Below are 21,458 nucleotides of genomic sequence, written 5' to 3' on the forward strand. Positions count from 1 at the left end.
AACAACAAACCTCCAGCTGGCTGAAATGAAAAGAGCACACTTAATCTGTTGGGAGAAAAGGAGACAGTTCTGAGATGGAGAAATTTAAGTGTGGGTCAGAGATGCAATCACCTGGACCAAGCCAAATTTCTGTATTGAGCTGGCTGGATGCGACTGCCTTGCACACCCCCACCCGGCTCCCGCCAACCCCCTACCACATGAACTCAGAGCCGCCTCTGGCCTCAGGCTGGCCTCCCAAGCAGTTCTCCTCCTGCACATGGAAGGTGCGGTGGCTGTCCTGTGGGCTGCCCCGCGCCGGTAGGGAGCAGTCCTCACGTCTCCACTGCGTTCCGTCCAGCACCAACCTCCACGTGGGCAGGTGGTTTCTGCATGTTACTCCCTCATTCGCAGTCAATGTGTCTGGGGGTGGGGGGCTGATTCCCCCCCCATTTCAAGGGTTAACACATGGCCCAGGTGGAATCCATCCAGGCCACCCCTGGGATTTCTCCTGGTGCCTTCAGGGACGAGAAGGTACAAGGACACCCTAAGTTGAGTGGAGGAGGGCTGCCTGTGACTGAAGATGGTCCAAGAACAGCAGAGTTGGAGAGAGAGAGAGAGAGGGGGAAAGTGGGGGATGGAGAGAGAGAGAGAAAGCAGTCCCCATGACAGTTTTAATACTTGGATCTAAAATACTTCTGAAGCTTCACTAACAGAAGATAGTAACTGCTCATTTGCACTTAAGATAGTTTAACTTGAGTTTTGTTCCTGCAGCTACACAAGGACAGACTCTGATAACCGATTCATTTCCTTCCTTGGCCTCTAAACCCTGTCGACATGTGACTTCTGTCACCATCCACGTGGAACACCCTGAGGGCTTCTTAATTCCTTGTCAAAGGGATTGAAACAACTGGACTCTGATGACATCCATCTTTGTTCACTTCAGCCCCACGTGCTGGACCTCACAATCACACAGAACTAGCCCACCTTGGAAAACCTACATCCAAACTTCTACACCTGCACCTCCCTTCCCCAACCACAAGCCCCATCCTCCAACTCTCTCATTTCTCTCCTCCCACCGTAACTCTTCTACAACCTCAGGGTCCGCCTCTGTTTCCTAGAGGAAGATTGTCCTCCACCAGTTCCTTATTGCCTTCAGTCCTCATGAACTGACCATTCTCACTGCACCCATCATTTTGCCAAGATCTTTAACTCTTTTGCCCCAGTGTCCTTTAGTCATGGTTTTTAATTTTTACTGAAATATAAAATATATACATACAAGCACACGAACCACTGAGGTTTCACAAAATAGACACATCCGTGTAATCAGCATTCCTTCAATGCTCCTGTTTAATTGCCTCCCTCCTCTACCTCAAATAGCACAAGTCAGCCTGGCCTGATTTTGTCCTCCATCTAAAGAAATCATACTGTATCCAGCTTCTTTTGTTCAACATTACATTTGTGAGAATCATCTATACGGCTACATGTACTTGAAGATCATTCTTTCTCGTGGCTGTATACCATTCTCTCACATGAATACACTATAATTTAGTTATCCATTCTACTGTTGATGCTAACCAGGTACTTCTCAGTTTGGGGTTATTTTGCCTAGGGCTGTTATGGATACTGTCGTAGATGTTTTTTTAATGTTTTTGGTCATAAGATATGCTTAAGTACATCTCTGTTAGAAACTGTCAAACACTTTTTTAAATGAATGAATGAATTTACATTGCTATAAATAGTCTATAAGCATTCTGGTTGTCCCCACATTCTTGCCAAGATTTGATATTTTTGCCTTTCATTTTGCCATCTAATCTGAGGGTGAGGTCTCACTGTAGCTATAGTTCACTTTCCCTGATGACCAATGAAGTTGGGCACATTATTATACTTTTAGTGCCTATTTAGATACCCTGTTTTTGAAGTGTCTAAGTACTCTGCCTTAAGAACCTGTAGGTTGTCTTTGCATTCACTTTATGGTGTCTTTTAATAAATGTAGTTTCTTAATCTTTACGGGACCCCATTTATCATTTTTTCCTTTGAACAGTTCTGTTCAGTCACTCTGAATGAAACTGTTTTCAGTCACAAAGTTCGTGTCTGACTCTTTGCAACCCAATGGACTGCAGCATGCAAGGCTTCCCTGTCCCTCACCAACACCCGGAACTTGCTCAAACTCATGTCCATCCAGTTGGTGATGCCATCCAACCATCTCATCCTCTGTCATCCCCTTCTCCTCCCACCTTTAATCTTTCCCAGCATCAGGGTCTTTTCCAATGAGTCAGTTCTTCGCATCGGGTAGCCAAAGTATTGGAGTTTCAGCTTTAGCATCAGTCCTTCCAACGAATATTCAGGAATGATTTCCTTTAGGATTGACAGGTTTGATCTCCTTGCAGTCCAGGGAACTCTCAAGGGTCTTCTCCAACACTTCTCCAACACTTCAAAAGGATCAATTCTTTGGTGCTCAGCTCTCTTTATAGTCCAACTCTCACATCCATACATGACTGGAAAAACCATAGCTTTGACTAGACGGACCTTTGTTGCCAAAGTAATGTCTCTGCTTTTGAATATGCTGTTGAGGTTGGTCATAGCTTTTCTTCCAAGGAGCAAGCGTCTTTTAATTTCATGGCTGCCGTCACCATCTGCAGTGATTTTGGAGCCCGAGAAAATAAAGTCTGACACTGATTCCATTGTTTCCCCATCTGTTTGCCATAAAGTTATTGGACCAGATGCCATGATCTTGGTTTTTTGAATGTTGAGTTTTAAGCCAACTTTTCACTCTCCTCTTTCACCTTCATCAAGAGGCTCTTCAGTTCCTCTTCAGTTTCTGCTATAAGGGTGGTGTCATCTGCATATCTGAGGTTATTGATATTTCTCCCAGCAATCTTGATTCCAGCTTGTGCTTCATCCAGCCCAGCATTATGCATGATGTACTTTGCATATAAGTCAAATAAACAGGGTGACAACATACAGCCTTGACGTGCTCCTTTGCCAATTTGGAATCAGTTTGTTGTTCCACATCCGGTTCTATCTGTTGCTTCTTGACCTGCATACAAATTTCTCAGGAGGCAAGTAAAGTGGTCTGGTATTCCCATCTCTTGAAGAATTTTCCACAGTTTTTTGTGATCTACACTAACCTTTGATGGTTGGTGTTTTTTTGTCCTGTTCTAAAATTTTTTTTGCTTACACCAGAGTCTTAAAGGTAGTCTCTTATTTGTCTCTCTAAAAGCTTTATTATATGACCTTTCATATTTATATTTGATGTATATCCATAATTTATATTGCACATCATATGAGACAGGGTTCAGATACTCTTTTTTTTTTTTTTTTTGCCTACATAGACAGTTGGCCCAGAACCATTTAGTAAAAAGGCCATATTTTCTTCAAGTTAGTATCATCTTTATCACGAATCAGGTATGTATCTGTGGGTTTCTGGACTTTTTCTCACCAGTAATCAATTTTTCTATCTTTGAGAGAATCTTTGAACACTATCTGAATTACAACAGTTTTATGATAGATCTTGACACTCAACATGTAAGTCCTTGGCCCTTTATACATTCATAAAACTTTTGAATCAGCTTGTCACTTTCCACAAAAATTTTGATGGACTACTAATTAGGAGTGTATTGAATTTACACATAAATTTGGAGAAGAACTGACAACTTTACATATTGAACCTTCCAATCCATGATTATGGTATATCCTTTATTTACATCAAACCTTATTCCAATGTCCTTTAATTTCTTTTAAAGCTTGAAATTTTCAGTACAGGTATTATATATTTTCTTTTAAACTTATTTCTAAATATAAAATTTAATTCTACTGTTGTTGTTGTTCAATTGCTAAGTTGTGTCTGACTTTTTGCAACCCCATGGACTGTAGCTCTTGGGGCTACAGTCTGCTCTTCTTTCCACAGGATTCTCCAGGTAAGAATGCTACAGTGAAGTGTCATTTCCTCCTCCAGGGCATCTTCCTGACCCAGGGATTGAACCCACGTCTTTTATGTCTCCTGCACTGACAGGTGGATTCTTTACCACTAGCGCCACCTGGGAAGCCCATAAACAAAGATAGTTGTATTTAATTTGCTCCAGTTCTTATGGTTTTCTTTTTCTTGCCTTATTACACTGGCTAGGAACTGCAATATTACATTGAAGTGATGATACTAAGCATCCTTTCATTGTCTCAAATATCAGGAGGAAATATGAGCTTTGTCATTTATTTTTTGTAAGCATTCTTTATCAGATCAAAGAATTTTCCTTGTTTACTAAGAATTTTTGCCATATATGAGTGCTGAAGTCTATCAAATGCTTTCTTTCCATTCACCAAGATAATTATATGATTTTCCCCTTTTTCTCTGTAAATGCAATGAATTACATTGCTTTTTAAAATGTGAAATCAACCTCGCATACCAGGAATAAATCCCACTTTGTTATGTTATCCTTTTTTTAATATAAATACCTTGGTTCTATTTGTTAATTTTTTATTAAAAAATTTTTAACTGAGGTATCACTGATTACAAAATTATTTAAATTTTTTTACATATATCTTCTGAGAATAGGTTGATCAATAATTCCTCTTTCTTAATATGTGCTGATCAGGCTATGCAAGTCTCATAAAGAGGTAGGGCAAAGAGAGTGACAGCTGGGAGGTTAAATAAAAAGAGATGGATCCAAAAAAGCTTAAAACAGACATGGCTGATCTTAGTGACTGATTACATGTGGCAGGAAAGGAAGAAAGAGGCATTGATTCAACCCCATGGTTATATGTCTCATACCTGGATTGAGGGGTGTCTCTGTCAGAAACGAGGCCAGTGAAACGGTGAAGACAGGATTTCTCCTGTAATGCCACAATCCACAAGTGAGCACACCTCATCTGTCCTTCTGAGTCTGGCACAGCTCACCCTCACAAACCACAGTCCTTTTTTCTTGGCAGTTCTTTTCTGCTCTAACAGCAGCCAAGTTAAAAACTGTACCCTCAACCTTCAGCCAGAGGCCACCTTCCCTCAGCTAGGTGAGGAATTTGCAAATGTTATTACTGCTGGTCTGCCCAGAACCCACGAATCTCTAGCCTGCCAACCAATGGGCCTCTCCTCTTAAACACAAAACATGGAGCACCTCCCTTCAAAATAACTTGATTTCATTTGCTCCCCCAGGTGCTGCAGTCATTTATAAGCAAAGTCTTCTGCAGCTGGAGAGGTTCAGAGTCAAGCTGCCTAGGTTGTATTATACACCAGCTCCATAATTTACCAGTTATGTGACCTTGGGCCCCACTATCCTCATCCCAATTTAGGATATCAATGGTACCCACCTTTTAGAAGGACTGGGTTAACATGTAAAGCATTTTGAAAAGGAGTGGTATATAGTGAACTAATCAATTTGCTTTAGCTATTAGCTCTAACATCATCATCACTGACTTTCAGGTCTTCTTGGGAAATCTCTACCATCCCCCACCAATGGATACTCAGAACTCTACTTGATTCACTAAGGAAGAGGTCACAGTACTCTGCAAAGCATTCCCAACCACTGGCAGATAGCAACACCTTCCCCTTTATAATTTCCACCTGTGCAAACTGTATTTTTGATCCTTCTCTCTTGCATGTAGCTGTCCTAAAGATGTATTGTTGTTGTTCAGTTGCTTAGTCATGTCCAACTCTGTGACCCCATGGACTGCCCCATGCCAGGCTTCCCTGTCCTTCACCACCTCCAGGAGCTTGCTCAAACTCATTGGGTCGGTGATGCCATCCAACCATCTCATCTTCTGTTGTCCCCTTCTCCTCCTGTCTTCACTCTTTCCCAGCATCAGGGTCTTTTCCAATGAGTCAGCTTTTTGCATCAGGTGGTCAAAATAATGGAGCTTCAGTTTCAGCAGTAGTCCTTCCGGTGAATATTCAGGGTTGATTTCCTTTAGGACTGACTGGTTTGATCTCCTTGACAACAATTCTGATCTACACCCCAACCTGTTTCCTCTTTGGGCTCAACATCTTCTGATCCTGCAATAAATCTCCCAGTGACTTGTGCATATTACAGCTTTGCTATCACGAGTGGCAGAGCAGGACCAAGGACAGGCAGCACAGTGACTCATTCAGGAAACCCACTTGCCAGAAGTCCCATGGTCAAAGTGCTGGCCGTGCCCAACAACTCAAACCCATGGAGAAGGAAATGCCCTCTTGAAGGGCACCAGATTTTCCATGCTTGATTTTATTTAATTTCATCCTAGTGGAATTAGTCAAACAAAATTATATTTTATGCAGATAATACTTAAGACTGAAGAAACAGATCAGACAATTTTGCTTTTATTTGAATTTTCTCTTAAAATATAATTTAATTTTGTTTATATTGTACTAAGGCATTCTGGGTCTTTGGCCTCTGGCTTTCAAATACCTCTAGGGGTATTTTGCTTGTTTGCAATTGGTGAGGAGTTACTCAAGGGCACAAGCTTGTTCTGCACCCGTCAGGTGGTCTCCTTTTTACCATACAGTCCCAGACTGGAGTCCACCTTCTTCACATGAGAAAAAGCCACCAGCCCACAGAGTGACCAATTCCTCAGGGCACAATTTCCTTCAAAGCCAAAGCAATTTCCCCCAATTTGGGTCTCAGGCTGCTGGCATGTTCCTCAGACTTCAAAAAACAAACAGAAAGGAAAATGGATGTTGCAGAGATGTTTTAAAAGTACAACAGACACATTTTAAACAGCAGCAAAGCATATTCCAAGACCAAAGCAATCAGGAAGTGGAAGAGCTAAAGCAATGCATTCACAGCAGGCAACCCACTCCAGTATTCATGCCTGGAGAATTTCATGGACAGAGGAGCCTGGCAGGCTACAGTCCATGGGATCGAGAGAGCCAGACACAGCTGAGCGACTAAAACACAATTCATATCAAGGATATGAAAAAATATTTTTTAAACAACAATAAAAATACAACTATAAAAGTGAGCAAAATACATGATCATGGCCAATAAATTTGTATGAAATGATATCTGAAACCCAGAGTTTAATATAAATTAATCAGAACTGCAATGAGATAACATTTTTTGTCTGCTTGGCATAAGTAATAAGTCTGAAGATAACACCAAGAACTGAAGAGCATACAGATCAACTGGCGCTCAGGTACTGTTGATAAGACTGCGCATTAGTATAACCACTCTGGCAAAGTAACTGGCACCATCTTGTCAAGGTAGACAATTCATATCATAAGTGTGATTCACATCGCCTAGAAGCAGACTGCTATAGCCTAGGGCAGTGCTTCTGAATCCGGTAATTCTGTCCTCCAAGGGATATGTTTTGATGTTGGGAGACATTTAGGCTTAGATGCTGCATCCTACAAGGCACAAGGCAGCCCTACACAGCAAAAACATATTCAGTCCAAAATGTTAACTGTACCAAGCCTGAGAAACCCTGGGGAAGCCAAAACATGTGCAGAGGATGTGAGTCTGAGAATATTCTCAGCAGTGCTGTTTGTAACTGACAAAAATGTAAACAACACAAATGCTCCCCCATGGGAAAAACACTAAATATATTCTGGTATATTCCAAGCAGAGGAAACGGAAGACTTCTGCATCACGTGACAATATGGATGAACACTGAAAGCATAATGTGGACTGAAGAAAACAACTGCCAGGAGACACTACAATATGAAAACACTTTTTATAAAGTTCAAAAAGGCAAACTTACATGACATACTATTGTTTTATATATAATATATATGCATATCTGATAATAGTAAAAACAACAATAAATCCATAAGACAATGCTAAAGGATATTTAAGAGTGCTGGTTACCAAGGTCCAGAGATTTGAAAGTTGGAAGTTCATAGTGAGTTAAGGGTAGTGCCCTGGGTTTCTAGCTGGACTTTAGTCTCATGGATATTCTTTGTATTAATAAGTAAATCTTACATAAAATAAACTAGGAGAGGGCCACACATGGACCAATGATGCCAATGTACCATGAACTAAGGATTATGATTAATTCAACTCTGAACAATTCAAAATTTTTAAACAGATTTTTTAGAGCCGTTTGATTTTCATAGCAAAATTGGCCAGAAGGTTCAGAGATTTCCCATGGTAAGTAGCAATACAAACATTTTTTAAAAGTAAAGAAGTGTAACTATGGGGCAAGAGTTCTCTCTCCACTTACCCAACAATTATTTATTGAGCATTTATTATGTGCAAGATGCTGGGGTATAGTGGTTAATAGAGGTTCTCACCCTTAAAGTTTACAGGTCTGTGGGGGAGAAAGACATCAATTGCACCAGGAAGTATTCAAATGAGAAAAACTTCTGCAGTGCTGTTGGCCAAGTAGGAAATGACCAGAAGACAAGATGGGACTTTGCACATGACCCTCTCCTGCTCCAACATGTATACACTAACCTTAGGGTGAAGTCCAACTTGCCCAGCAAATACCCCCATCATCTCTCCATCCCCTACTCTCCTTTCATCAATTTCCTCACCCTAGTTTTAATCAGTCTGTTGAGCTGTCCACCCAACTCCATGGGCATTTCCGCTGGGGGTCCTTGAAGGAGCCATTCTCTCTGCCTAGAGTTACTCCTCTCGCTCTGTTTCTCTAGTGGACCCAGTCCACAAGGACAGCCAGTCTGAGTAGTCACTGCCTGTTGGAGATCTTTGGCCCTGAGAATCTCACATGGTGCTCAGCATGGAGACACTTGCTGTGGATGGTCAACAGACAGAGTGGCCAGAACTGGGAGATGACTTGGAGATCTCCCCCTGTTGCAGATAAGAAAGTCGAGGTCCAGAGAGGGCGAGATCACACAACCTGCCAGGAGGAACTGCTGATGCCATGAACTCAAAGCAGAATCCAAATGGGTCTCATGGCTCCTGCATCACTGCATGTTTCCACCTAAGCAATAGTGCCTTGGACGGGGCTTCTCGGTCCTCCTTGCACGGGGCTCAGACAAGACCATCTAGGACACAGTCACCAGAGTAAGGGACGGGAGACCTGCCCAGTGCCCCTGTCACCCTGGACATGCCTGGTTGCCTAGAGGGGAAATCAGCGTCTTGACACAGGTGTGATCATTTGTGGCAACTCATTAGAAAGCTCTGTATTAAGGTTTAGATAAGACGTAGACATTCTAAATGCCCCCATTTAGTTCTACAAAATACATATGACATAATTAGATGAAAGAGTATTTCATGGAAATAGTGTGTTACTATGAATGTGATTATTGCCTCTAATTTGTAAAATTAACAATGATTAAAATGGTAAATTTCATGTTATATTTTTTACCACAATAAAAAATTAAACTTTACATTTTAAAAGCAGAAAAAGAAACAGCATGTTAAATTTATGTCAGACAAAGTGCCCCCTTGGGTTCCATCTGCATCCCTCAGCAAACACTTCAACTGGAGTTTGAACTTAGCCTCCCAATGACTCACACTTTCTATTCAGTTCAAGGCTGTTACTAGGCTACCAAGGCCCCAAGAAGAGATTTAAAATTTTCCAATTAGTGATCTTAATCAGTTAAGACATATCTCTGACCAACTGGAGCAGTGATTTCATTCAAAAACAGAGGTCTGTTATCCACCAAAAAAGAAGACACTTCCCTCAAAAGATTTTTTGCCAGCCGAGAGGATGAAAAGGCATCTAAGCTCCGCTGTTGCTCTGATGTTTCCATAGTGAGAACCCAAAGTTAGACAGGAAAATATTTATTGCCCCTGCAACACTCAAAGTTTAGAAGGAGTATTAAACACAGGCCATGGATACTGAATATACCTAGTAACTGGCCAACCAACCAGAAACTTAATGCATAAGCCATTATTTTGCTATTTTGCTTTAGAATAAATTACTAATGCATAAGCCATTATTTTGCTTTAAAACAAAATACTAATGGATCCAGCACATTATTTTTGCTGAAAACATGGAGAAGTTGAATATAATAGAATGCCAGTCTGCACAGCATAAATATCAGTAGAAAAAACACAATTAGTAGCCTAGTTGTAGGCTTATTTAGAAGTAAAACAAATCAATCCAGTGAAAACTACAGACTGTGGGGTGCTTCACTACTTTCTTTTGTGGGTGCTTTGATTTCATGTTTTAGAAAAAACTTTATTCCAAGCCAGAGATACTATCTAATTGCCTTAAACGTCTCTTAGAGGCCTGAGAGAGCAGAACAGAAACTGGGAGGAAGGTAGACTGGGATTCTCTGTGACCTTTTAGAAACAGCAAGGACGCCAAGCACAGGCTTGGCCGAGTGTTTCAGAGGCTTCAGAGTGATCATTGCTTTGTGGTTGGAAATAAATGCCTCTTCCCTTTAAGGACTGGAAGAAGCACGGATCTTTCCTTCCTTCAGATTCTCTTCATGTATTCAGGTGTAAAGGTGTCTACCAGCTCTGACCCTTTGTCCATCACAGTGAGACTCCATTCCACCACTAGGAGAATCAGTGACGCCCTGACACAGACCAACCTGGACCACAACGATGGCCCACGTCCGTTCTCACCAGGCTCGGAAAGCTCAACATTAATTGCCTTAGAGATCAGTGTTTTCTCAAATGAATATGATGTTCCTGTGACCACTGTCAGCTCACTGAGCACGTGTGTGAGATAAAAATGACATTAGGCCAGGTCTCCCTTTATTTGGATCTCTCCTTCTCAGTTTCCAGAGTTCATTCCCAAGAAGCTCCTTGCAAAATGCTTCCCCAACATCATCTCTGCCCACTCCACAGTCCTTTTTTTTTTTTTTTGCCATGCCAGATCTGCCCTCCGCAGCCTACATTTTCAGGATTTTATATTTCCCTGCTCATTCAAAAGACTTACTACCAGGCTCCCTCTGTAGACTCCTGTCAGAGATACGCTCATTCCTCCTTCCACAACAGGATTTAATCAGCTCAGCTTAGTAATCATTAGAAAGCCCCTAATCCATATCCAAAAGGATCCTGGAATTGTCAGAGATTTAAAAAGAGAGATGCTTGCTCTACAGAATGGCCCCTCCCACCCCCATACCTGTGTGAATGGCCAACAAAATCAACTCTACCAGAAAGGGCTGTGAACAGTCAGGACATGGATGGGAACGTGTATACTACAGGAAATGGGGCGTTTGCACAGGTCAAGGGCAAGCCAGCTTGACACCAAAAGAAGAAAATTCTCGAAGCAAGTCAAAAACTTAACTAGAAACAAGAATCTTTCCTTTTCTTTGAGGTGTATTCGCCATTCCCATAGCAAAGGGCTAGCCCGTTCCTGCAACATCACACAAAATAAGGCTACTCTGGCTTGAGAAGCATTCTCATTTGAAGATGACCAAGGTCAAGGTTCACTGACTCGGGAAGTAAGTCACCTTCTCGGTTTCAGACTTCCATGAGATGACAGCTCTACACTTTATCCTTTCACTTCTCTACTCATGTGGTTTGCTTTCCCTGGGTTACAGGGGGTCGGGGAGAGGGTCAAAGCCCAGGCTTCACCCCTCACCTGCATGTATGTGACTTTCAGTTCATGCCTATCCAACTGCCTATGCAAAGTTCTACTTGTGACCCAGACTTCTCAAACTGAAAATGCCCACAGCTTACTCAGTGGCCTCGAGCCATCCCATGACCCTAAGCTACTGGTTGTCTGGGGATCACCCCCAAACTCTTTCTTCTTTCCTACCATACAATCCACTCACCTCCCCACAAATGATATCCATCCTATACCTCATCACCTTCTCCCTGTCGGGCCCCTCCACCTCTCTCCAGGGTGAGGTCCAGGCCCCCCCTCATTCCCCTTTTGCTCAGCTCTCCTCCCATGCAGCCTCTGTGCTGTTCCCAGAGCGGTCTGGCTGAAACACTACCTTGATCTCACTTCTTCACTTAAAATTCAACAGTGGCTCTGTTCATTTTTACAGTTTTGCTGTTGTCTTCAGACTCTAGAGTCTAGAAAATCTAGAAATCAGAATCTAGAAAAACCCCCAAATTTAATGCAGCAAAGTCCAAACCCCCAAAGAAATATGTAATCTGGTCACAGTAAACCTTCTGAGAAACCGGAAGTGCTGTCACGGAAATCAGAAGGAAGCTTTGCAAAGCAACCACTCCCTCACACCTTTTGCTTCTGTCCTTTCCTGGTGCAGGTTCTCTCAGTTCCGAGTTCATGCCCCTTTGCCTCCCACCCAGCCTCCCACCCAAGCCATGTTCCCTCCTTTGCTGACCACCCTTTGAACACCCTTTGCTATTCAATACTCAAGAGACCACAAAGGGCTTCCTGGAGATTAAATGGTAACTTGGAATCACTGGCTATATTCTAATCACACCTACCTGCGGAGGTCACATCCCTTGCTGGTGAATCTCATTAGTGAAATCATTATCATCAGATAAACCTACCCAAGTAGCTACTTGCTGCTCAGGGTACCAGTGGTTGTTAATCTAGTTGTGAAATCCTCTAGCATGTTCAAGCCAGTTCACAGAATCTTCTCATCCATTCCTACCCATACTTATTTAACAATTACCTTCTTTAATAACAATATCCGGGAAAGCTCCAGGGCATGTAGTGACTGGAATAACACTGGGCTAATCACACATTTGCACTGCCTCTCTTGACTCACCTGCCATTCTATTAAGGAGGCATCATCACCTTGAGTTTACCATGGAGGAGACTGAGGCCAAGCCTGGGGAGGAAGCGGGGACTGTAGCCGAGAAGGTCATGTCTGTGCCCTCAATAACCTCAGCGGCTGCTTCTATACTGCACTTGGCCAAACGTTCCCCAGGAGCCAGGACTGAGGTCATCCAAGTGATAAATTTTGTAGGTTAACACCAATTATGCAACACCTACTGTAACAGAGAACAAGCCCGACTATGTACAGAATCTAGTCCTTTGGCTCTAACCTTTGTGCTCGGTTGCCTGTGCTTAACTATGCAGGCTCCGTACCTTTTATAAAAGAATGTTGTCTATCGCCTGAAATATACAGGGTGGTCCATTCACAAAGCTTTGCCTGCCAGGCTTGGGAGGTTATATGTTAAAGGTATAACAATTTCCATTCACATAGACATAAAAAGTTGCAGAATAGAGAATAACATTTGTCTTGTTGGAGGTTTCCAGCAACATCATGATCAGACCTAGGTGGACTGCTGTAAGAACAAAGGATTATCACATTCCCTCCATCTGGTCAGCACCAAGAAGTCAGCAACAACCAGTCATACCCTCTCCCCTTTTAGTTAAAAGAAGCCTGAATTCTAACTCAGGTAAGAAGGCTCTTCAAGACACCAGTCCACCATCTTCTCTGTCTGCTGGCCTTCCCAATAAAGTCACTATTCCTTATCCCAACACCCTGTCTCTCAATTTATTGGGCTACTGTGGCAAGCTTGGACTCTGTAACACTACCGGTTATGTAATAGGTTTTCCTGCTTTCAAATTGATTGTTCATTGCCAACTGCTTCCAAGAAAGCCAGAACTATTGCTGCTGCCGATCCTGCAGCTCACAAGGGAGTGGAATCCATAAGCCTTGGTATTGAAACCCTGTGCACAAGGCAAGAGACCGACTGGATATCACAGCACTGCCTTGGAACTCGGCATCCAAATATGCCTCCTCCCTGCAAAACGCAGGAAGGCCGCTTCACCACCCTGCACCCCTTCATAGTTAGGCTCTCCCATCTGTCCACTGGTTCCTGTGACTGGTGGAAAGGTGTCAACACTCTTTTCTACTCCCACAGGAAAACAGAAAAAAAAAACAGAAAATAGAAAGCCACACTCTCTCCCTCCAGCCCCCACCCTGGAGGCTCAGCCTCAAGGCTTGGCTCCCTTCTTCCCACCACCCACTAGGCCACTAATTGGTGCACATCAAGTATGATCCCCCAAACGTGAGGACAGCTAAGCCTCCAATAATTGACAGTTAACGGTGGCTTCCTGTTAACCATGAACTTTTGCTCTCTATACCTTCCTTCCTGCTCCCCTCACCAAGATTATCACTCTCTAGCTATGATTAACTGGGAAGGCTGTTCCGGTGTTGGCAGATATTACTCTGAACACTTTCAGAACTCCTCATTAGGAACTGTCTCCAGTGCCAATTTATGAGAAAAACAAGCAAACCACTATGATTATCTCAGGATCAGAATCTTAACAGTGACTATAAGCAACACAGCTTAGTAGGATGACCAAGTTCCAGGGGACGTTTGTTCTGAAAGATTTTTTGCTTTCTCTAAGTCATCCTCCAAAGAGAAAAAGCTTGTCACCACAGAACACGTTCTATAGGTTCAGACACTAGTTCCAGGGATGTTTGACTGAGGGCAGGCTCCGGACTACTAAAATCTGGTTTGGGTTCAAACTCAGCTATGCCACTTACCACCTGTGAGATCTGGGGCAAGTTTTTTAGCCACTCTGTGCCTCAGTTTCCTCATCTGTAAAATGGGGAGGGTACTACCACCTTCATGGAATTTTCAACAGACAGCAGGTTGAAGACCTCTGGTTGAAGACAACTGCCTCTGGCACCACTGGGACTGATCCCAGTCTCCCTCCCCGAGCAGCCCAACCTTTCCTGGAGTCATTACCACACACCCTCCTCCCTGCTTGCTCTGTATGTCCCCTTGTCTGATCTCTGCACGTCCCCTCGTCTGATCTCTGCTTTCTCCAACTCCCTCAATAATCCAGTGGCAACTCATGAGTGGCCATCAGCAAACAGCCTCCACGTCTTCATGAAATATTCCTAGCTATAACCCTGGACTAGAGGACGCTGTTTCCTAACAGTCCTCTCATAGCGCATGATGGGTTCTTCTTTCTTAGCCACATTCTCCTCTCTGTCATCTCTGCCATTCCCCATCAACTTCCCTCAAGAAACCCAGCCCATTAGAACGGGGGTTGGCAAGCCTGTGAGCCAAATGTGGCCCACCACCTGGTTTGGTACAGTCTGTCAGAATGATTTTCACTTTTTTTAATGGTTGGAGGAAAAAAATCTAAATATTTTATAACATGTAAAACTCAAATCTCAGTGTCCATAAATAAAGCCTCGCTGGAAGGCAGCCATGCTCACTTGCTTACCTGCTGTCTGTGGCGGCTTTCATGCTACAAAGGAAGAATTTAATTGAGTAGTTGCAACAAAGACTGTCTGGCCTGCAAAACTTAACATATTTACTATCTGGCCCTTGACAGAGAATGTTTCCAACACTTGACTTCGAGGCGCATGGGAGTCGTCTGTACCAAGCTGCTGTCAGCATCCACTGCCCGCCAGGTCACTCGTCCATGTGTATTCAAATACACACAAGACTGAAAGCTGGAAGGCGCGACTGCTAACAGGAGTGGCTAAATGAAGCTCAAAATTACCTCCACGGGTTGGAATGTTGTGTGGAAGTCAACAGGATGAAATTTCAAGTTTACATATGAAGTCCCAGGCCATGCTCATTGTCAGAAAGGTGGTCGTACAGAACAGGAAGAGGACCTCACGTGCGCTGACAGCGATGAGAGCCGGGATGAATGCGGAGACGTTGCAGGGGCATTTTATCCACGTAGTAAAATTCTAAGCACTAATAAAGCCACCACATTATGGAGCACATTTAGTCCAGGGGACTTTCCTAAGGAGCTGAGAAGTTCAAGGACAGAGTGGAGTGCCTCAGAGAGGAGAATGTCTGAGGTTAAAGGCATAGAACAGGCTTCTGCTGTGGGCTAGACAAACCTTGAAGACTTTTTAGTCCTAACATTACAATTACAATTTAAATCAGAGACACTGGCTCTTTTGATGATTAGATGTTAAAAACAATCTTCCTGGTTAAAAAAAAAAAAAAAATGAAAGCACCAACTTTTTTTTTCTTCCCAATCAAATCTGTAAATTGAATTGCAAAGGTGAAACTATGGCACACATGATCACAAAAAGTACTTTTAGGTGGCAGATGAACAATAAACACATACCTTATTTGGTGAGTGCTCACTGTGGAGTTCTATTTCTTCAGAAACCAAAGCAATGTGAGTTTCAAGCCTTATTAGGCCTTAGTAAAGCTCACAGCCTAGCAGGACTAGGTCTACAAGACGACTCTGGGATTCTCTCCTGTTCGACTCTGAATTTTCATATGAACCTGAATAAAAATACCCCTGCATGGTATGTAAATAAAATTCCTTGTCTAAAAAAGTCCAGAAGTACAAATCTCACTCAATGATTATGTTAAGGAGTGGTAGGTGGGAAGTGATTCTGTATGACCGGGACATTGAGAGGCAAAGGCCAAAGACTTAGATTTAACCCGAGGCTCAGCCCCCTGGTTCTAAGATTTGTCACAAGGCACCAAGCCCCCAACTGCTTTCTCATTTGTAATGTGACGATAATGATGCTTGTCCCACCTGGACCTTAGAGAGGATCAACAGGAGGATTTGATTCAAGCTACATAAAAGAAGCATCTGAGTGCAGAGTGCCAGATATGAATATATTTGAGGACAACATGAATCTCTAATCTGTAGCATAGTTCTGTCTTCTTTTCAAGAGTATTGGCATTATTTGGGACACAGAGTTAGACAATTCGGTCTACAATTCTTCATGTGTGATACACGCAGGCATGTTGCTACAAGTTAGCAGTAAGCAGGGCCAGAATGATCACACAGGTGAAGAGTAGTCTAGGTCAGGTGTGGGTCTGTGTCTTTCAAGGTCTACGGGCAATCGAGCACAATGAACTTCTAGAGTCTAAGGTGATGTGTGAGGCACAGATGCTGAGCAGGTGACTAAGCTATGCATATGCTAGGACTATTTCCCAATTTGCTTCTCATTACCCTCTCCCTTTCTCCTGCTCCCATGCTGTGATTTTGTGGCCACAGGGAAAAATCCCTCCAATAGACTTCAAGGATGAAGCCACTTCATCATCATCTATCTTAAAACCATGATCTTTCTTTATAAACTGGAAAGTGGATTTTTCGTAAGCGAATGCTATGAAGTTTACATTGATCATTTATTAAAATGAAAAATCAGTCCTATTTGAAAACACTGAGGCGGGAGCACTCAGAAGTGTGTCCTATTCCAGATCCCACCAAGGCTGGAGCCTCAAAACTGTGGACTGTGCCCAGGTGGTCCACCCCACTGTCACTGCCTTTGCCAACGTATCACAAGGCTCGGTCACCCGAGTCAAGTACAGGGACCTTTAAAAGCGTAACAACAAGAAAGAGAACAGAACAAACGTGACACAAGGCAGACAGGGCACAAGTATACCAAGTGCCACCACCGGAGCCTCAGAGCTCCCACCTTCAGCATCTTTGGTGATCATAGATTTTTCAGCCCACTTTGCCCAACTCTCTCCATGCTCATTTTTCTAGCTGGTAGAAACAGCACCACAGGGAGTTTCAGGACCCTGTAAGAATCGCCTGAGTTTCTCAAAGATCTTAGATCACAACATGCAGTTTCACAGTAAATGTTCTCATTTCTCATTCCGCTCAGAAGTTTCAATTTTCTTTTCACTGAAAGACAGCTTGCTGCACATTGACTCTTAGAGACAGAAAAGCCTGTAGGCTATGTGGTGGAGAAGGGTGTCAGCAGGGACCATGCCTTGCACATCACCCTCAGATCCACGCCCTCCTTCTCCTTCTGCAATAGGAGGCACCCAATGGGGTGGGCTGTGCCAGGACCCCAAGGGTACCAGACTGCTCCAGTCACTTCTTAGTAGAAGTGAGTATGGGTGTTCCCTTCGGGATGGAGAGGAAGGGACATATCTGAATCACTGTCTTAAGGTCATCCCACCTATTCTGAGTTCAGTTCTTCACCATGCAGCCTCCTGAACTACATGTGGCTCCCAGGTAGATCCCCACAATGGGAGAAAATACCTCAGCCAAATGATGCGAGCAGGGTTTCCACTTGCAGCAGAAGAGGGGCACTGGCAATCAGCGTATCAGTCAGCCCCGATGGAGCTGTCTTGCACAGACTGGTCCATGGAGCCCCACCATCCTAGTGATCTGAGGGCTTCCATTTGGGAAGATATCATTGGACCCAGGCCCCAGAGCCGCACAGACATCCTTCAGCTGCACCTCTGTTTAATGGAACCACTTCTGAGCTCCTAGAGATCTGGTCAAACTGTGTATTTTGGACATACATAATTTCTCATGGGATTGTCAATCTTTCTGTTTCTTTTTTTTTTTTTTTAACTTTACATAATTGTATTAGTTTTGCCAAATATCAAAATGAATCCGCCACAGGTATACATGTGTTCCCCATCCTGAACCCTCCACTTGGGGCTGGTGCACTGGGACAACCCAGAGGGATGGAATGGGGAGGGAGGAGGGAGGAGGGTTTCTGTTTCTTTTTATGTCCTTTTTTCATTCTTACTTTCTCTCAGCCCTGATAGGAGTTCACAGAAATGGAGATCATACCTTTTCCATTCATATGTCTTCATGGTTGCAAATAGTCCTGGCCTATAAGACACACTTCAGAAAAATGTATGCTATATGACTAACTGAATAAATGACAGCATTAGTTTTTACCGAAATTATGTGAAAGTACATATTTGTTCTACTTAACCTCAACTATGTATTGTCATGAGTACCTCAGACTCTAACCATCTCACATTGGTGTGGTGGCATACCATTTATTTCTAGGCCAAAGTTTTGTGGTTTGGATTCTTTGCTAGTTGATAAAGCATAGCTTTCTACACAGATATTAACTGAGATGCTAATAATATAAATAATATAAAAACACAAGGAGGTGAAGATGAGTTCAGGGAGTTAGATCAAGTCTGTGTGTGTCACCAGGGCCACCTGGCCTTGGGAAGTTTTGGGGTAACTGGGGGTGATGGCTTAAATGTAGAGAAGAGGCAGGGGACAGGAAAGGCTGGGATGGTCCAGGACACCTGTGGGGTTGGGCCTCCTTTCCGCTTTTAGGGGTCCTTGTGCCCTTCTCCAAGGCTGGGTTATGCTTACTTTTCCCGGAGATCTCGCACTTGACTGGGCTTGAAGTCAGGAGCCGACAGGGAGCAGGGGCTGGACGGGGGCGACAGGGGGCTCTTGATGTTCTGCACCGAGTGCCTGCGGCTCCGCCTGCGGTCCAGGCCCCGGGGCTCACTGCCTGTGCCTCCGGAGCACACGCTGGCCCGCCTGCGGTCACGGCACCCGCTGGGGGGCGGCTCTGCCGTCTCATCCCCATCCTCCAGCCGGAGCGCCACCTGGAAAAGCAGAGAGTGCACAGAGCAAGGTCAGACCTTTCACAGTCCCATCCCAAAGGGCACCGAACTCCGTCCTCTCCCATCCTGTGGCGTGGGCTTCTCATTGCAGTCATCACAACACGCGCATCCCAAAGCGCAGCCTCCAAACTGAAAGATGCTCGCCACCGCGTATCTTCCCAAAAGGATCCGAGAAGGTCAACTGATGTCAAGAGAAGATCTGAGAACTATTTTGTAATTAGACCCCAGGACTTCCCTTTAGAGGCCATCTCTCCTTCTCGTGAACTCCCCCCAACTTGGTGTTCTCTGGTCCAGGAGGCGGAGCATCTCCTGAAACCCTGTCACAGGAAGCCCTGGAGGTCCTGGCCCCGAGCTTGCTTCCCAGGGAGGATGCTTAGAGAGCACAGCAAGGAGAAAGGCAGGAGCCACGAACTCCAGGTGAGACAAACAGCCTCACCTGCAGGTCATTTGAGAGGCCTGATCTGAGACCCCCATGCACGGGGGTGGGGGGCACCCTCCGAAGCCTGGTCTCGGGTGGGCATGGAGCCTGCTTGCACCTGTGATCACAAAAATATAGACCAGAAATAGACTGGATCGCTAGAATTTAGGATTTTTAGAAAATTTCCTCTTAAAAGCACTCACACTTGGCCATTTTGGCTTTCATGTATGGGTAGGCCAAATAGTTCGTTCAGATTTTTCCATACGATCATACAGAAAAGTCAGAATAAGTTTTTTGGCCAACCCAACAGAAACCAGAGCCAACTGGCCCCACACCCCACACCCCTGCCCTCTTCCCAGGGATCTTTTAGTCCTGCCCCTAGTTGGGTGAGGCCTGGCCAAAGAATCAGCTCTGCCATCTGTTAATCTCCTCCATCCTGGATCTTACTCCATAGGCCTTCTCACATCAACACCCACTGTTTCTGTGCATACCTCCTCCTTACAGGAGCTCAGCCTTTCCAGCTGTGGACTATACCTATCTGTTTCTCCAGTTTCTTTAATTATGTGTGTGCCTCCGTTCTCCAAGCCTAAACAGTCACGGGAGCTGTCATTGACTAGACCTTTGTGTGACTGACAGACCAGGAATGATCTGCAGCAAATTGCTTGCTCAAGAGTCTCTCGCTCACCAAATGAGGCTAACAGGATTGCATTTGCAGGTTTGTGGTAAGAATAACTTATATAATGCATGTAAAGCAGCTGGGGTAGGGCCCACCCTGTGGCTGGTACTCAATAAATGTGACAATTCTTCCCCAGCCTGTGCCCTCAGCTGAAGGGGCCTAGTGAAAAGTGAAGCTGTTAGTCGCTCAGTCACATCCAACTCTTTGTGACCCCATGGACTGTAGCCCGCCAGGCTCTTCTGTCCATGGAATTCTCCAGGCAAGAATACTGGAATGGGTAGCCATTCCCTTCTCCAGGGGATCATCCCAACCCAGGGCCTGGAACACCCACAAATTCTTACATCACACAGAACTGCCCAGGCAGGCCACCTCACAGCCCAGGTGGGCCAGGCCCAAGCAAGTCCAACAGTCTCTCTGACTTGGCGCCCAAAGACCCACATGGTCCCATGTCCCCAGAGGGGCATATTCCCCAGCCTTATGGGTGCTCCTGGTCACATTTCACAACCTGGTCCTGAAAAGTGAGAGAATGGAGAAGTAATATAAAGACCCGGATGGCTAACCACGCTACTGGTGTTGGCATCGCCTGTCTACAGAAAACCTGGCTATTGCAAAGTCAGCGGCCTCCCATGTCCAAAGTGTTGATGCCAAATGTGTTCACACAGCATGGTGAGCTTGGCCGAGTCGAGGCCAGGCTGGCCCCTCTCATCCGGTTTACAAGGATGAACACCTGAGATGCACAGCCTGTTTCCCAGGAGTGAAGCCTCCCTGGGTATGCTCCATCTGCAGTTGTCTCCAGCTCTAGCTTTTAGACAAGACTGATATAGTGAAAATTCTTCTATCTACATGCCAGATACATTCTATAACAAACTCCCAGATAGATGAAGACAATCTAATAATATTTTGACTGCTCTGTTCCCCTAGAATTTACTAGGCAGACATAATCTGGGGAGGTTTGAGGTAAGAATGGATAAGAGTTCAGAAAACACTATACTGTTACAAAATTTCACTGCAAAGTCTGTTTCCTGGGGTAAGGGTGTTCTGCAGTGTAACTGCAAGAACTGGGAAAGAAATTATGTATTTGATTAATCACTTTTATCACCTCAACTTTAACACTGTAAATGGTATTCTCTGGGGACCATTTGAAAATGATTATATACCTAGCCAAGCACAGTGTTTTAAAATATCACTAGCCAATTATTTTTTCATTTTTAGATATAAAAATTCTAGACCACTTGAACTCATTCTGACCTGAAATATTGATTCTGCTTCTAATTAAGCACATATTTGGAATGATCAGGTCAGGGGATAACGTAGAGTTCAGATATTTCTAATTCCTTGTCTAACCTCA

General features: G+C 44.0%; 1 protein-coding gene across 7 annotated transcripts in view; it reads right to left on the reverse strand.

The window, feature by feature from the left end:
- FHOD3 (formin homology 2 domain containing 3) overlaps positions 1–21,458 on the reverse strand; it is a 524,125-nt gene that overhangs the window by 142,225 nt on the left and 360,442 nt on the right. For all 7 annotated transcript variants that reach the window (XM_055559620.1, XM_055559619.1, XM_055559618.1 and 4 more), the window contains exon 10: positions 18,757–18,998. In XM_055559620.1, coding sequence (XP_055415595.1) covers positions 18,757–18,998 — 242 coding nt within the window. The remainder of the gene's footprint in view (positions 1–18,756; positions 18,999–21,458) is intronic.

Source organism: Bubalus kerabau, chromosome 21, assembly GCF_029407905.1.
Source record: "Bubalus kerabau isolate K-KA32 ecotype Philippines breed swamp buffalo chromosome 21, PCC_UOA_SB_1v2, whole genome shotgun sequence".
NCBI classification, from domain to species: domain Eukaryota; kingdom Metazoa; phylum Chordata; class Mammalia; order Artiodactyla; family Bovidae; genus Bubalus; species Bubalus kerabau.